Source organism: Salmo salar, chromosome ssa09 (genome assembly GCF_905237065.1).
Source record: "Salmo salar chromosome ssa09, Ssal_v3.1, whole genome shotgun sequence".
Lineage (NCBI taxonomy): Eukaryota > Metazoa > Chordata > Actinopteri > Salmoniformes > Salmonidae > Salmo > Salmo salar.
Window position 1 is genome coordinate 78110380 of NC_059450.1, and position 14509 is coordinate 78124888.

The 14509-nt window shown below is 43.4% G+C and overlaps 1 protein-coding gene across 1 annotated transcript in view; it reads left to right on the top strand.

Moving 5' to 3' along the window:
• The window catches only part of LOC106611968 (protein FAM13B-like), an 80276-nt gene that overhangs the window by 19667 nt on the left and 46100 nt on the right, over positions 1-14509 (top strand). The window contains 4 exon segments of the mRNA XM_014212686.2: positions 653-833; positions 2968-3180; positions 3384-3561; positions 4744-4888. Of these exon segments, the coding sequence (XP_014068161.2) occupies positions 683-833; positions 2968-3180; positions 3384-3561; positions 4744-4888 (687 nt within the window). The 5' untranslated portion in view covers positions 653-682.

Consider the following 14509-nt stretch of genomic DNA (forward strand, 5'->3'; position numbering starts at 1 on the left):
GGGTATGACAACACTTCTTTTTACAGCTCTAATTATGTTGGTAATCAGTTTATAATAGCAAATATGCACCTCTGAGGTTTATGGCAATATACCACGGCTAAGGGCTCTATCCAGGCACTCCGCGTTGTGCGTAAGAACAGCCCTTAGCCGTGGTATATTGGCCGTATACCCCCCCCCCCCAGGCCTTATTGCTTAAGTAGAGCCATTCTTTAGGGAGGTCGCTGGCCTGGGTAGTGTGTGTTTGTTTAATAGGGCACATAACACTGAAACCCGTCACTGAAGTGTAGCCTAGCTAGCGCTCCAAGCACAAGCACCTGCTCCCATTAACATTGTAACTATCAATGCTTGTTCTGATGGCTGTCAGACACATGCACATAACACTACTTAATAACCCACTCACTCCGAGCTAGCTGGGACCTGATAACAACTACACTGGATCAGCACTGTCTGGGTCTGATAACAACTACACTGGCTCAGCGCTAGCTGGGTCTGATAACAACTACACTGGCTCAGCGCTAGCTGGGTCTGATAACAACCACACTGGCTGCCCTGTGTGTGTTTAGATATGTATGTTGGATGGAGAACACAGCCCGTGACAGTGTCTCTCCCTCTCTCTCTCTTTGGTGTGTGTTTGGCGGTGGCGGACATCCAGACCTTCGGAAGCAGCTCGGCTGTGGAAGCGATGAGGAAGAGCCTCTCTCCTTCCCCCAACCACTCCCTGACGCCAGCCAGGGTTTTTGGGGTTCCCTTAGATGAGGTGCAGCAGAGTGGCCAGCCAGGCCAGGAGGTCCCCCTACTGGTCAGGCACATTGTAGAGTACGTCGAAGAGCATGGTGAGTGGGACATTCACAAGTTGTATTTCTAATGAGAGACTCATTCCTCAGGCATCAAACGGGAGCCAGTACTTCGTCCAATACCTTATTTCCTGTCCTTTCCTTATTTCTTGTCTATCGACCGAGCGCAACACAGGAGAGCTGCACAGATGGGACCTCCAAAATACATGCTCTCTCTCTGGCAAATGAATCACCTCATTGAGCATCACATTTACCTTGAGGTATATTTTTACGTGCACTGTAAATCCCATTATTCTGCCACTGTCTTGTTTTATATCGTCGTGGATTGTTTTGACAACTCTCTCCGGTACTTTAGATGAACATGTACCTGTTGTCATTTCAGCCTCTGTAGTCAATCTCCACTGGCCACGCTTCGACCTGTCGTCATTTCAGCCTCTGTAATCAATCTCCACTGGCCACGCTTCGACCTGTCGTCATTTCAGCCTCTGTAATCAATCTCCACTGGCCACGCTTCGACCTGTCGTCATTTCAGCCTCTGTAATCAATCCCCACTGGCGACGCTTCTACTTGATTGACATGCACACACAGATGATAGGGTGTAGGTTATTATTTAGGAAGAATCTGCTCATGTTCCATATAGCCTAGCCAAACTACTGGCTGAAAAATAAACATTTAGTCATGACTGTCCTCCTTGCAACATGATGAACCAAACATGTAGTTTAGAGATCTTCTCTTCTCACATGCTTCTTCTGTTGCATAGCTTTTTTTTACCAACCTCGACTCCTTTTAAACTATGAAAGGATGGGCGTGGGGGAAAAATGAGCTAGTCAATCCAACACAGGCATAATGCTGCAACTCCACAGGCATAAACATCCATTCAGTTCCTATTACCATGACAGGGATTCTCACTTCCTCCTATGCATTTCAACTTGTTTTATCTCCAGGTAGCTTATTAGTCAACTGAATTCCATTTGACATCAGGCTGTAATACATCACACACACCTTTCATTCACCTGCCAGTCGCCATATTAATGATAATTGTGCAGTCCAGAAATGAATCTGTCTGTTAGCACTCAACGGGATGCCATCACTGTAACTTAATAAGACCTCTGTGAGCAGCAGGAGACCAGGCCAGCGAAATGCTGCTGGAGCCCCAGTGGGGTTTTATAGGCTGGGTGTGGAGGGGAGGTGAGCAGGGGGCCTGCTGCTGGAGTCCCAGTGTGGTTAATTAGTTAGGCTGGGTGTGGAGGGGAGGTGAGCAGGGGGCCTGCTGCTGGAGTCCCAGTGGGGTTAGTTAGGCTGGGTATGGAGGGGAGCTGGGCAGGGGGCCTGCTGCTGGAGTCCCAGTGTGGTTAATTAGTTAGGCTGGGTATGGAGGGGAGGTGAGCAGGGGGCCTGCTGCTGGAGTCCCAGTGGGGTTAGTTAGGCTGGGTATGGAGGGGAGCTGGGCAGGGGGCCTGCTGCTGGAGTCCCAGTGGGGTTAGTTAGGCTGGGTATGGAGGGGAGGTGGGCAGGGGGCCTGGTCTGGGCCAAGTCACATACCAGAGCGCTCTCCCTTACAGTTACCGCCCACTGTTTTCTTTAACCAGGCAGCTCACTATGAACAAAGCCTAGTGGCAGATCTCATCATTCACTGTGGTGGAACAACCCAGAGTTGTGGAATGACATGACAGTGTAATGATTGCGTTCTTTGTTTCCTGGTTGTGGACTTCCTTGTGTACAGTACACACCCTGCTTCAATAGTGGGAATTGATTCAACAGACAGGCATGATGTCATCTGGCTGCTGCATCTGGAAACAGGAAGCCACTAACACAACCACCAACACTCACTGAAAGGGATTGTTGGTAAAATAAAATTCCTTCCTCCCCAACATTAATACGCTCTGTGATTGAGCTGTTAGTACATCTGCACTAATTGTAGTATCACTACAAATCTAGGAAATGGTGCAATTTCACCCATTTGGGAAATGACAAGTTGAGAAGTTTATTTGTGTAATTAAATCACTGTGGAATCTGTTTGAGAAAGTAAAGCGGCCATTCTACTCATTCAAAGCGAATTAATGCTGTATTCACAGTCCTCATTTATATGGTCCATAGAGGATTCATTCGTCAAGAACTGTTAAGCGGACTGAGCCAGTGACTACTATCCTCTGTGCCTCTGTGTTGCTCTCAGGGCGTCTGGATCTGGAAGGGCTGTTCCTGGTCAACGGTAATGCGGAGCGGGTGGAGTGGCTACGGCAGCGCTATGACTCTGGGGAGGAGGTGGACCTGGAGAAAGAGGCAGACCTGGCCTCGGCTGTCAGCCTGCTCCGTCTCTTTCTGCAGGAGCTCCCAGAGCCCATCATCCCTGCAGGCATGCAGGCCCACATCCTGCAGCTCTACCAAGGTACGTTAATATTAGTCCTCTTCATCATTCACCTCTCCACAGTCCCCTACCTCTTCATCCTCCTGTTGATGTTCTGTGGATTTGACCTGTACTCCCGATACAGGTACTGCACATTATTCCTTCTCTAGCTTTCCACCTGCCCTCTCACCTTACTTTGTTCCCTTGGCAGCATCATCTATAAACCCTTGTTGTGTGTTGTCCAGACTACAGCAGTGAGGAGGAGCTCGCCCGCAACATGAAGTACTTCCTCCAGCAGCTGCCTCAGGTCAATTACAGCCTGCTGCGCTTCCTGTGCCGCTTCCTGTCCAGCGTGGCCTCGCTCCAGGAGGAGAGCTGGAGCGTTGGAGCCCTCGCCGCCGTCTTCGGACCCGACATCTTCCAGTACGACCAACAATAGTGACAGCACATCAACTATCCATCCTAAATACCTGTTGTACTTGTTCCATCCTAAGTACTTGTTCATACCTGCATATCGATGGCTCATTCACTTTGCTGCCACTTTTGCTCATAAGTGGTTATAGAGCACAAATTATATTTAATTATAAACTGGGTGGTTCGAGCACTGAATGCTGATTGACTGAATGCCGTGGTATGAGACTGCATACCACAAGTATGACACAAAAAATATATTTTTACTGCTCTAATTATGTTTGTAACCAGTTTATAATGGCAATAAGGCACCTCGTGGGTTTGTGGTATACAGTATGGCCAATATACCACGGCTAAGGTCTGTATCCAGGCACTCTGCGTTGCGTCGAGCAAAAGAACAGCCCTTAGCCGTGGTATATTGGCCATATACCACACCCCCTCGGGCCTTATTGCTTAATTATGTAACGTTCATTTATATTCTGAAATAAATAACCAAACCCAGATGACACCCAGACGTGTTTTGGAGCCACTTGAGGAGTTGCTTTGCTCTGCAAAATAATAAAAGAATCTTCTAGACTAGAGATCATCTGTAGCCAATGTTCTGAAAACGGCCGTGTTCTGTTGACTTCAGGGAGATAACAGCTGTTCTGTCAATGCCAGAATCTAATTATAATACCACTAGCCGTATACGTGTTTGAAATACTTATTTCAAATCAAAATCAAATGTTATTTGTCACATGCGCCGAATACAGCAGGTTTAGACCTTACCGTGAAATGCGTACTTACAAGCCCTCAACCAACAATGCAGTTCAAGAAATGGAGTTAAGAAAATATTTACTAAATAACCTAATGTAAAAAATAAAAGTAACAATACCGAGGCTATATCATTGTGTACTTACTAACATGTATTTCTTAGTCATCTGACTTCACATCAGATGACTATCTGAAGTCAAACATAATGATGCAATAAGCTACTGTATTTTTGTAAGGTGTGATGGTTGGGATAACAGCGGATCTGAGGTCATTTCCCTCTCTGTTTTTGTACTATAGTTTACACATGGACGTGTAAGTCCTTTAAGTTATGAAGGTTGATCACAGTTGATCTGAGGTCATTTCTTGCCTGTACTGTAGTTTAGACACTGATGTGTGTTTATGATAACGGCTGATCTGAGGTCATATTTTCTGTAACTCTAGTTTAGACACAGATGTGGAGGACCTGAAGGAGCAGGAGTCAGTGAGCCGCATCCTGGCGGAGCTGCTAGAGAATCAGGAGGAGTTCTTTGACTCGGAGGACGATGACGTTTCTACCACCAACGACTACAGTTCCATCAACGAACAGGTAAGGCCCTTCTCGCCATTATCCCCTCGAAATGTCTTCTATTCTGGGCCTAATATACAACCTCACTCACCCTATTGCATGGGTTAACAGCTAAAAGCTTGGAGGTAGGGAGCCCGTATGTCAAGGCATAATGGTCTTTGGTTGTTATTACCTAAAATGTAATAATTAGGTAACTCCCTTCTGCCCTGCATGTGTTAAGCTGAAAATATGTTCTGTTGTATTTCAGTAATGAGGAAGTAGAAGGGTTTAATGTTATTCCAGCCACTCTGAGTCTGGCACTGCCATGGAAAAGGAGAGATTATGAAACAGATTCTGGAAATACTGCAGTGTTGCTTTTCAAGGCAGTCTAAATGTTGAATATTGTTTTTTGGCCCCAAGCCAAAGACAACTTGAGAGAATAGAGAAAGTAAAGAGTTGTTGGAGGAGTTCTGTCTGCATGCCTGTTTGTCTTTGCCTGTCTGTCTTTGTATAATAGGGATGGTTGCTCGAAGTAGCCAGCATTTAGTGGTAAAATGGGTGTTCAGGAGTTCCTTTCAGCCATGTCTCCCTAGCATCCACAGAACACACACATCAGTCTTCAGATCAGCATTGAGTACAGTACCAGCCAAAAGTTTGGACACCTACTCATTCCAGGGTTTTTCTTTATTTTCTTTTTACTATTTTCTACATTGTAGAATAATAGTGAAGACATCAAAACTATGAAATAACACATATGGACTCATGTACAGTCGTGGCCAAAAGTTTTGAGAATGACACAAATATTAATTTTCACAGTTTGCTGCTTCAGTGTCTTTAGATATTTTTGTCAGAAATTACTATGGAATAAGGAAGTATAATTACAAGTTTAGTTTAAGTTTATTTTATTTTTACAGGGACAGTGCACATTAATCAACGTTTCAGTAAAAGTGCCGGTTTTAGCCAGCCGGCTCATTTTCAACCGCAGTCCCTGGGCAGGTTATTAAAAACAATTACAATATAGACAATCATTGAGCAGTGAGCACACACAGGACAAGCAAGACATAGCATACAGAGCAACATAGAACAAAAAGCAACAAGACAAAATCCATAAAAGCAACAAAGTGTTTCCATACCTCACAAGCTACAGACAACATGGAAAGCGGCAATATACAGCTAGGGATTATGTTCACAAATCTGATTGGCCTTTAGCCATGTCTTCATGCATTTTGTGAAAGTGTGGTATGTGGTGCAGTTATGTGTGTCTGATGGCAGTGTATTCCAGACATGGGAAGCTCTCACAGAGAAAGCCGATTTACTAAAGGTGCTTTTCCTTAAGGGAACTATACAGTCACCTCTCCTGGCAGACCTTGTGGATCTGCTGCCATATGTTTGGGTTTTCTGTTTATCACAAATACTGAGTGGAGGGGGAGCCAGGCCATTTAGGATCTTGAATACAAGACATGCGTCGGTGTATTGCACAAGATTTTCCCAACTCAGGAGCTCATGCTTTCTGAGGATGTAACAGTGATGATGGCTATTGGGCTTCCTATCAAGCACTTTGAGAGCCTGTTTGTAGACAGACTGAATAGATTTTAATGTTGTACAGTAAGCTTGGGCCCAACTAGTCAAGGAGTATGTTAAGTGGGGGAGTATCATAGATTTGAAGTAAAGTTTTGCTACTTCTGTCGTCAAACAATTTCATGTAAATCGGAAATTAGCTAGGTTGAATTTGGTTATTTGAATGACCTTTTTCACATGCTTTTTAAATAAAAGAGGTTGGAATTAAGTATGATGCCAAGGTACTTAAAATCTGATACCACCTGGAGCTTCTCCTCTGACACATAGACATCTGGCTCAGTAGCATCTGTTGCCCTCTTTGTGAAGAACATGCAAACAGTTTTTTTCACATTGAGATGCAAACACGAGTCACTGAGCCACTTTGTAACCTGGACCATTTCAGTAGTGAGTTCTTTTGCAGCTTGTTGTATTCTCTTTGCATGCACATATATCACTGCATCATCTGCAAGCATTTCATAAGTGTCAAAGGCTTTTATTGACAATTACATGAAGTTGATGCAAAGAGTCAATATTTGCAGTGTTGACCCTTCTTTTTCAAGACCTCTGCAATCTGCCCTGGCATGATGTCAATTAACTTCTGTGCCACATCCTGACTGATGGCAGCCCATTCTTGCATAATCAATGCTTGGAGTTTGTCAGAATTTGCGGGTTTTTGTTTGTCCACCCGCCTCTTGAGGATTGACCACAAGTTCTCAATGGGATTAAGGTCTGGGGAGTTTCCTGGCCATGGACCCAAAATATTGATGTTTTGTTCCCCGAGCCACTTAGTTATCACTTTTGCCTTATGGCAAGGTGCTCCATCATGCTGGAAAAGGCATTGTTCGTCACCAAACTGTTCCTGGATGGTTGGGAGAAGTTGCTCTCGGAGGATGTACCATTCTTTATTTATGTCTGTGTTCTTAGGCAAAATTGTGAGTGAGCCCACTCCCTTGGCTGAGAAGCAACCCCACACATGAATGGTCTCAGGATGCTTTACTGTTGGCATGACACAGGACTGATGGTAGCGCTCACCTTGTCTTCTCCGGACAAGCTTTTTTCCGGATGCCCCAAACAATCGGAACGGGGATTCATCAGAGAAAATTACTTTACCCCAGTCCTCAACAGTCCAATCCCTGTACCTTTTGCAGAATATAAGTCTGTCCTTGATGTTTTTCCTGGAGAGAAGTGGCTTCTTTGCTGCCCTTCTTGACACCAGGCCATCCTCCAAAAGTCTTCACCTCACTGTGCGTGCAGATGCACTCACACCTGCCTGATGCCATTCCTGAGCAAGCTCTGTACTGGTGGTGCCCCGATCCCGCAGCTGAATCAACTTTAGGAGACGGTCCTGGCGCTTGCTGAACTTTCTTGGACGCCCTGAAGCCTTCTTCACAACAATTGAACCGCTCTCCTTGAAGTTCTTGATCATCTGATAAATGGTTGATTTAGGTACAATCTTACTGGCAGCAATATCCTTGCCGGTGAAGCCCTTTTTGTGCAAAGCAATGATGACGGCACGTGTTTCCTTACAGGTAACCATGTTTGACAGAGGAAGAACAATGATTCCAAGCACCACCCTCCTTTTGAAGCTTCCAGTCTGTTATTCGAACTCAATCAGCATGACAGAGTGATCTCCAGCCTTGTCCTCGTCAACACTCACACCTATGTTAACGAGAGAATCACTGACATGATGTCAGCTGGTCCTTTTGTGGCAGGGCTGAAATGCAGTGGAAATGTTTTTGGGGGATTCAGTTCATTTGCATGGCAAAGAGGGCTTTGAAATTAATTGCAGTTCATCTGATCACTCTTCATAACATTCTGGAGTATATGCAAATTGCCATCATACAAACTGAGGCAGCAGACTTTGAAAATTAATATTTGTGTCATTCTCAACTTTTGGCCACAACTGTAGTAACCAAAAAAGTGTTAAACAAATCAAAAAATATATTTTATATTTGAGATTCTTCAAAATAGCCACCCTTTGCCTTGTTGACAGCTTTGCACACTCTTGGCATTCTCTCAATCAGCTTCATGAGGTAGTCACCTGGAATGCATTTCAATTAACAGGTGTGCCTTGTTAAAAGTTAATTTGTGGAATTTCTTTCCTTCTTTAATGTGTTTGAGCCAATCAGTTGTGTTGTGACAAGGTAGGGCCATCTTCTGTACACCACACCTATTTGGATAAAAGATCAAGTCCAAGCTGTCATCAAGGCAAAGGGTGGCTACTTTGAAGAATATAAAATATATTTTGATTTCTTTAACAACACTTTTTTGGTTACTACATGATTCCATATGTTGTTTAATATTTTTGATGTCTGCTATTATTCTACAATGTAGAAAATGGTATAAAAACAATAACAAAAAATGCTTGCGTAAGTGTGACTGAGTAAGTGTGTCCAAAGTTTTGACTGGTACTGTATATGTGCCGCTAAATCTGGACCTAATCCTCGGCAACAGCAGCATATTTGCGTTCGAGGCAGGCGCTCTCTTACACAGGAAGCTGACAATGATAAGCCACAAAGTCCTTCCATGTGACTCTCCTTTCTCCCCCCTGTATTGTGACTGAGTAGCCCAGGAATAGGCTGTTCAGAATTGGCCCTCTGTTCTCTGAAGGAAAATGTTTAACCGCTGTGCTTACATAACCATGGTGATGTAACGGTGGAACTGACACCTGCGGCCGTCTCCGGGGACATCTCAGTTTCCTAACGGACCTTAAGGAGTATTAAGACAGATTCTATCCAGGCCAGGCGAACTCACACAGCACAGGCAGCCAGTAGTGCTTATTCCATCCTGTTTGGCCAGAGACCATGGGTCGGAATGGGAAGTGCTGCCTTTTAGTTTCACTGCATTTCAGCCTCGGGGCTGGGCTGGGCTAGTCATGGCTGGGCTGGGCTAGTCATGGCCGACAACGATGAGACAGCCTATATGGAGGAGGTCAGAGAACTGGCAGTGTGGTGCCAGGACCGCAACCTCTCCCTCAATGTGAGCAAGACAAAGGAGCTGATCGTGGACTACAGGAACATCGACAGGGCTGTAGTGGAGCGGGTTGAGAGTTTCAAGTTCCTTGGTGTCCACATCACCAACAAACTATCATGGTCCAAACATACCAAGACAGTTGTGAAGAGGGCACGACAAAACATTTTCCCCCTCAGGAGACTGAAAAGATTTGGCAATGGTCCCCAGATCCTCAAAGTTCTACAGCTGCACCATTGAGCATCCTCACCGGTTGCGTCACCGCCTGGTATGGCAACTGCTCGGCATCTGACCGTAAGGCGCTACAGAGGGTAGTGCGTACGGCCCAGTACATCCCTGGGGCCAAGCTTCCTGTCATCCAGGACCTATATAATTGGCGATGTCAGAGGAAAGCCCATAAAATTCAGACTCCAGTCACCCAAGTCATAGACTGTATTCTCTGCTACCACACGGTAAGTGGTACCGGAGTGCTAAGTCTAGGACCAAAAGGCTCCTTAACAGCTTCTACCCCCAAGCCATAAGACTGCTGAACAATTAATCAAATGACCGCTGGACTATTACATTGTTTTGTACTGCTGCTACTCGCTGTTTATTATCTATGCATAGTCACTTCAGCCCTACCTACATGTACAAATTACCCCCGTATATAGCCTCGATATTGTTATTTGATTGTGTTACTTTTTATTTGGTAAATATTTTCTTAACTCTTCTTAAACTGCACTGTTGGGGCTTGTAAGCTACTTCATAGCTTGTAAGTAAGCATTTCACAGTAAGGTCTACACTTGTTGTATTTGGCGCATGTGACAGAGTTTGATTTGATCTAGGTTCAGTTTTGTCTTTTAGATTATAATGAATAAGATTTATAGGTACAGATCCTAGATTAGCACTTCTACTCTGAAATGCTTTGTGGATAGGGCCCTCCTCCTCAACACTCCCATATGGGTTCTCTGGGTGGCATAAAATTCACTTTTTGGTCCATCAGCCACTGGCAGGTGGATTTAATAATCTACCAGCAACTCAGATTTTTTTATCAGCCAAAATATGTATTTTCCGCTAAAATTACACCAACAAAAAACAATGAGCACGCTTTGTAATGTTTCTTATTAATCAATGTGGTATATTGTTTAATTTCATTTTTTTATGGCCAGAGTCTTTTAACCAAAGTATCACAGATGAGCCAAACATTTTCACCTGCCCCTTTAAGGGTGGGAGGTTACCACATAAACGCGACTCGTCATGTTTGTGCCTCTGAGATTGAGTCTGACAAGTAGAGGCATTGTCTTCACTTCCCTAGCAGTTGAAACTCAAACACAGAAAAACAACCTAGCTTGTGAACAAAACAATGTAAATAGCCAAGAAACATAAGGACAAAGTCTCACTTCAGTAGACTTATTTGTTTCAAGTAAATTAGACCAACTTTTATGCCTGTCCCCAGCCAGGCAGTGTTGCAGCGCGAGGTGGAATAGGCTATATAGGATTCATAGTTCTATGTGCGATTTAATTTACCTGCTATGAAACAAAACAGCTACTGCAGAAATTATTTTACTATAAATGTCATCATACTTAATTATTTTATTCACAAACGCGAGTGAAACGCTCGCGCTGTGGAGCCCTGACCACCTGCCAACGTGGCTGGTAAATTAGATTTTGGCATTGGCGGGTAAAATGTCTGTGGCTGGCATTTTAATTTTAGGCCCTGGCTCCTGATCTCTGACTGCACTTCTCAAAACTCCTGTATGAGCTCTCTCTCTTTCACTGCAATTCTCCTCCTCAACACGCCCTTATGGCCTCACTCAGGAATTTTCTATTTATTAGGCTGAGCTTTCAGTGGTCAGAGCTGTGATGTCCTGTCCTGAAGCAGGCCACATACACCAGGGTTTCCGTTAGAAAAATGTGGTGCCGGACAACGTGACTGGGAAGATGTTTACTTTACTGGCAATTTGATAAATTTTACGGACCCATATGCATTGGGTGCATACCCCATTAGGGCATCTACCCACGGTGCTCAGAATGACCGAAACCACATTTAGGTTACGGTAATACATCTTAAAAGAACGTGTAACTTGTGATGAAGATGCATGATGACCAAGAAAATACACACAGGCCAATTTAATTCCACTAAATTTTCAAATGAACCATTCAATCAATTAATAAAAATACATTATTTATCAATGTTTTGTTTTTTTTCTCCTGGTAATTTTGGCCGCCAACTGTTTTTGATTTATTGGCTTTTCATCATTTTTAGGGGGGCAAAATCTGTTAATTACCGGCTAATGGAAACCCTGACACACACACACACACACACACACACACACACACAGAGAAACCAAGATCATGCCCTCTTTTGTTCCTCACCTTCTTGTCTCTGACCACTGAGCCCTCTGAAACGTCATCCATTAGCTAGCATGTTGGGTCTGGAACTTTCCCCTGACTCTGAGGGCCTATTCTGTTTCTCTGATGGTGTGGGATACAGAGTCAGCTTGTGGCTGGTTCACTGTGTTTGACTTGGACTCATGGTGACAGCCTAGGATATTGGCTATCACGTTCACTAGTCAGAAACTAGGGGTGTAATGGTTCACCAAACCCACTGTTCGGTACGTATTGCGGTTTTGGGTCACATTTCGGTACAGCAGGAAAATGAAATTCCAACAGTTACTTTAGTTCATTTTGTTTATGAAAATCCAAGGTGTTGGTATTCCTGATTCCATATGTGATCATGAGTCATAATGCCTGATATGATCATATATGGAATATCACCACTTTTGGATTTTCTTAAATGAAAACGCATGACTATTCATCAACAACAACACTAAAATAAAGTGCATTATGCGTGTGAAATCAATATCAAACATGGCTCAGACATTGTATAGGCCTATGCTAGTATGTTTTCTTACAAAGAGAAAAATATGCACATTTGTGTGACTCTTGTACAGTGCCTTCAAAAAGTATTCCCACCACTTTTTCCACATTTTGTTGTTACAGCCTGCATTTAAAATGACCTACACACAATACCACATGATGTCAAAGTGGAATTATGTTTTTCAAAAAATGCAAAGCTGAGATACCTTGAGTTAATAAGAATTCAACCCCTTTTGTTATGGCAAGCCTAAATAAGTTCAGGTGTAAACTGTTATTATTTATACTTTGGATGGTGTATCAATACACCCAGTCACTAAAAAGATACAGGCACCCTTCTGAACTCTGTTGCCGGAGAGAAAGGAAACAACTCAGGGATTTCACCATGAGGCCAATGTTGACTTTATAACAGTTAGTTTAGTGGCTGTGATAGGAGAAAACTGAGGATGGATCAACAACATTGTAGTTACTCCACAATACTAACCTAAATGACAGAGTGAAAAGAACAGAAGTACAGAAGAAGAAAAAAAAATCCCAAACTTGCATCCTGTTTGCAATAATGCACTAAAGTAATACTGCATGAAATGTGGCAAAGAAATTACTTTTTTTTTTTTACGAATACAAAGCGTTACATTTGGGGCAAATCCAACAATGCATCACTGAGTACAACTCTTCATATTTTAAAGCATGATGGTGGCTGCATCATATTATGGGTATGCTTGTCATCGACAATGACAAGGGAGTTTTTGGGGATAAAAATAAACAAAATTGAGCTAAGCACAGGCAAAATCCTAGAGGAAAACCTGGTTGTCTGCTTTCCAACAGACACTGGGAGACATTCACTTTTCAGCAGCACAAGTTTTGACTTAAATCGGCTTGAAAATCTATGGCAAGACTTGAAAATGGCTGTCTAGCAATGATCAACAACAAACTTCACTGAACTTTAATATTTTAAGAATAATGGGCAAATATTGTACAATCCAGGTGTGCAAAGCTCTTAGAGACTTACCCAGAAAGACTCACAGCTGTAATTGCTGCCAAAGGGGATTCTAACATGTATTGATCAGGGGGTCGAACACTTATCTAATCAAGACACACGGAGTGTACAAAACATTAGGAACATCTTTCCATTAGACTGACCAGGTGAAAGCTATAAATTCACTTTAATCAGTGTAGATGAAGGGGAGGAGACAGGTTAAAGAAGGATTTTTAAGCCTTGAGACATGGACTGTGTATGTGTGCCATTCAGAGGGTGAATGGGCAAGACAAAATATTTAAGTGCCATTGAACAGGGTTTGGTAGTAGGTGCCAGGCGTACTAGTTTAAGTGTGTCAAGAACTGCAATGCTTCTGTTTTTTTTTTTTTCATGCTCAACAGTTTCCCGTGTGTATCAAGAATGGTTTATCACTCAAAGGATGTCCAGCCAACTTGATACAACCATGGGAAACATCGGCGTGAACATGAGCCAGCATGAGTGTAGAATGTAGACAAAAAAATGAATTGCATCCCACTTTGTAACATAATAAAATGTGGAAAAAGTCAAGGGGTGTGAGTACTTTCTGAAGGCACTGTAAAGGGGGCGTGTCTGTAGCACGTTACTTGTCATTTCCCAGTCCGGGGTAATGTGATATGGCTGTCACTGAGAAGTAGCCCTGGAGGTCCATCCATCGGTAGTAAGCGCAACACAGGGTGCATTGGCCAATTCGTTGGCAACTTCAGCTTTACCTTGCTTATATAGAGAGGGTACTGCCTGTTTGCTGAAATGGGTGCAAGATAGCGAAGTTTGTAACGAGGTACATTGTACAAGATGTTCCATAAAGATCTGAAGATACTATAGATCACACCATTCACCACCTTAGCTGCAAATTGTTCCACGCACTATGTTTAATCTCATTGCAAGGAGAGAGATTGACTCTGAGGGGTAACCTAACTGAGAATAGGAATTACTAATAGATATTCTGTCTTTGCATCTATGTCTGAATTTACACAGGCAGTAAAATTCCGATATTTTGACCAATCAAATTAAGGGCACGGCCTGGCCAGAATGATCCGTGGAGAATGGATACAAAATCACAACGGATACATTTTGGTCCGTGGTCTGTTTGGCGTTTTTAAATGCTTGAATGTGTGGGTAATTGGCTAAACGGATCGTTACGTATCCATCAGCCCATCAAAAGTTCAACTCATCAGAGCTTTTGGTGCTTTCAAGACCAAAAGCTCTGATGAGGGGATGACGTGACCATAACCATAAAATGTTCATCCATTTTCACAGACAAAAAT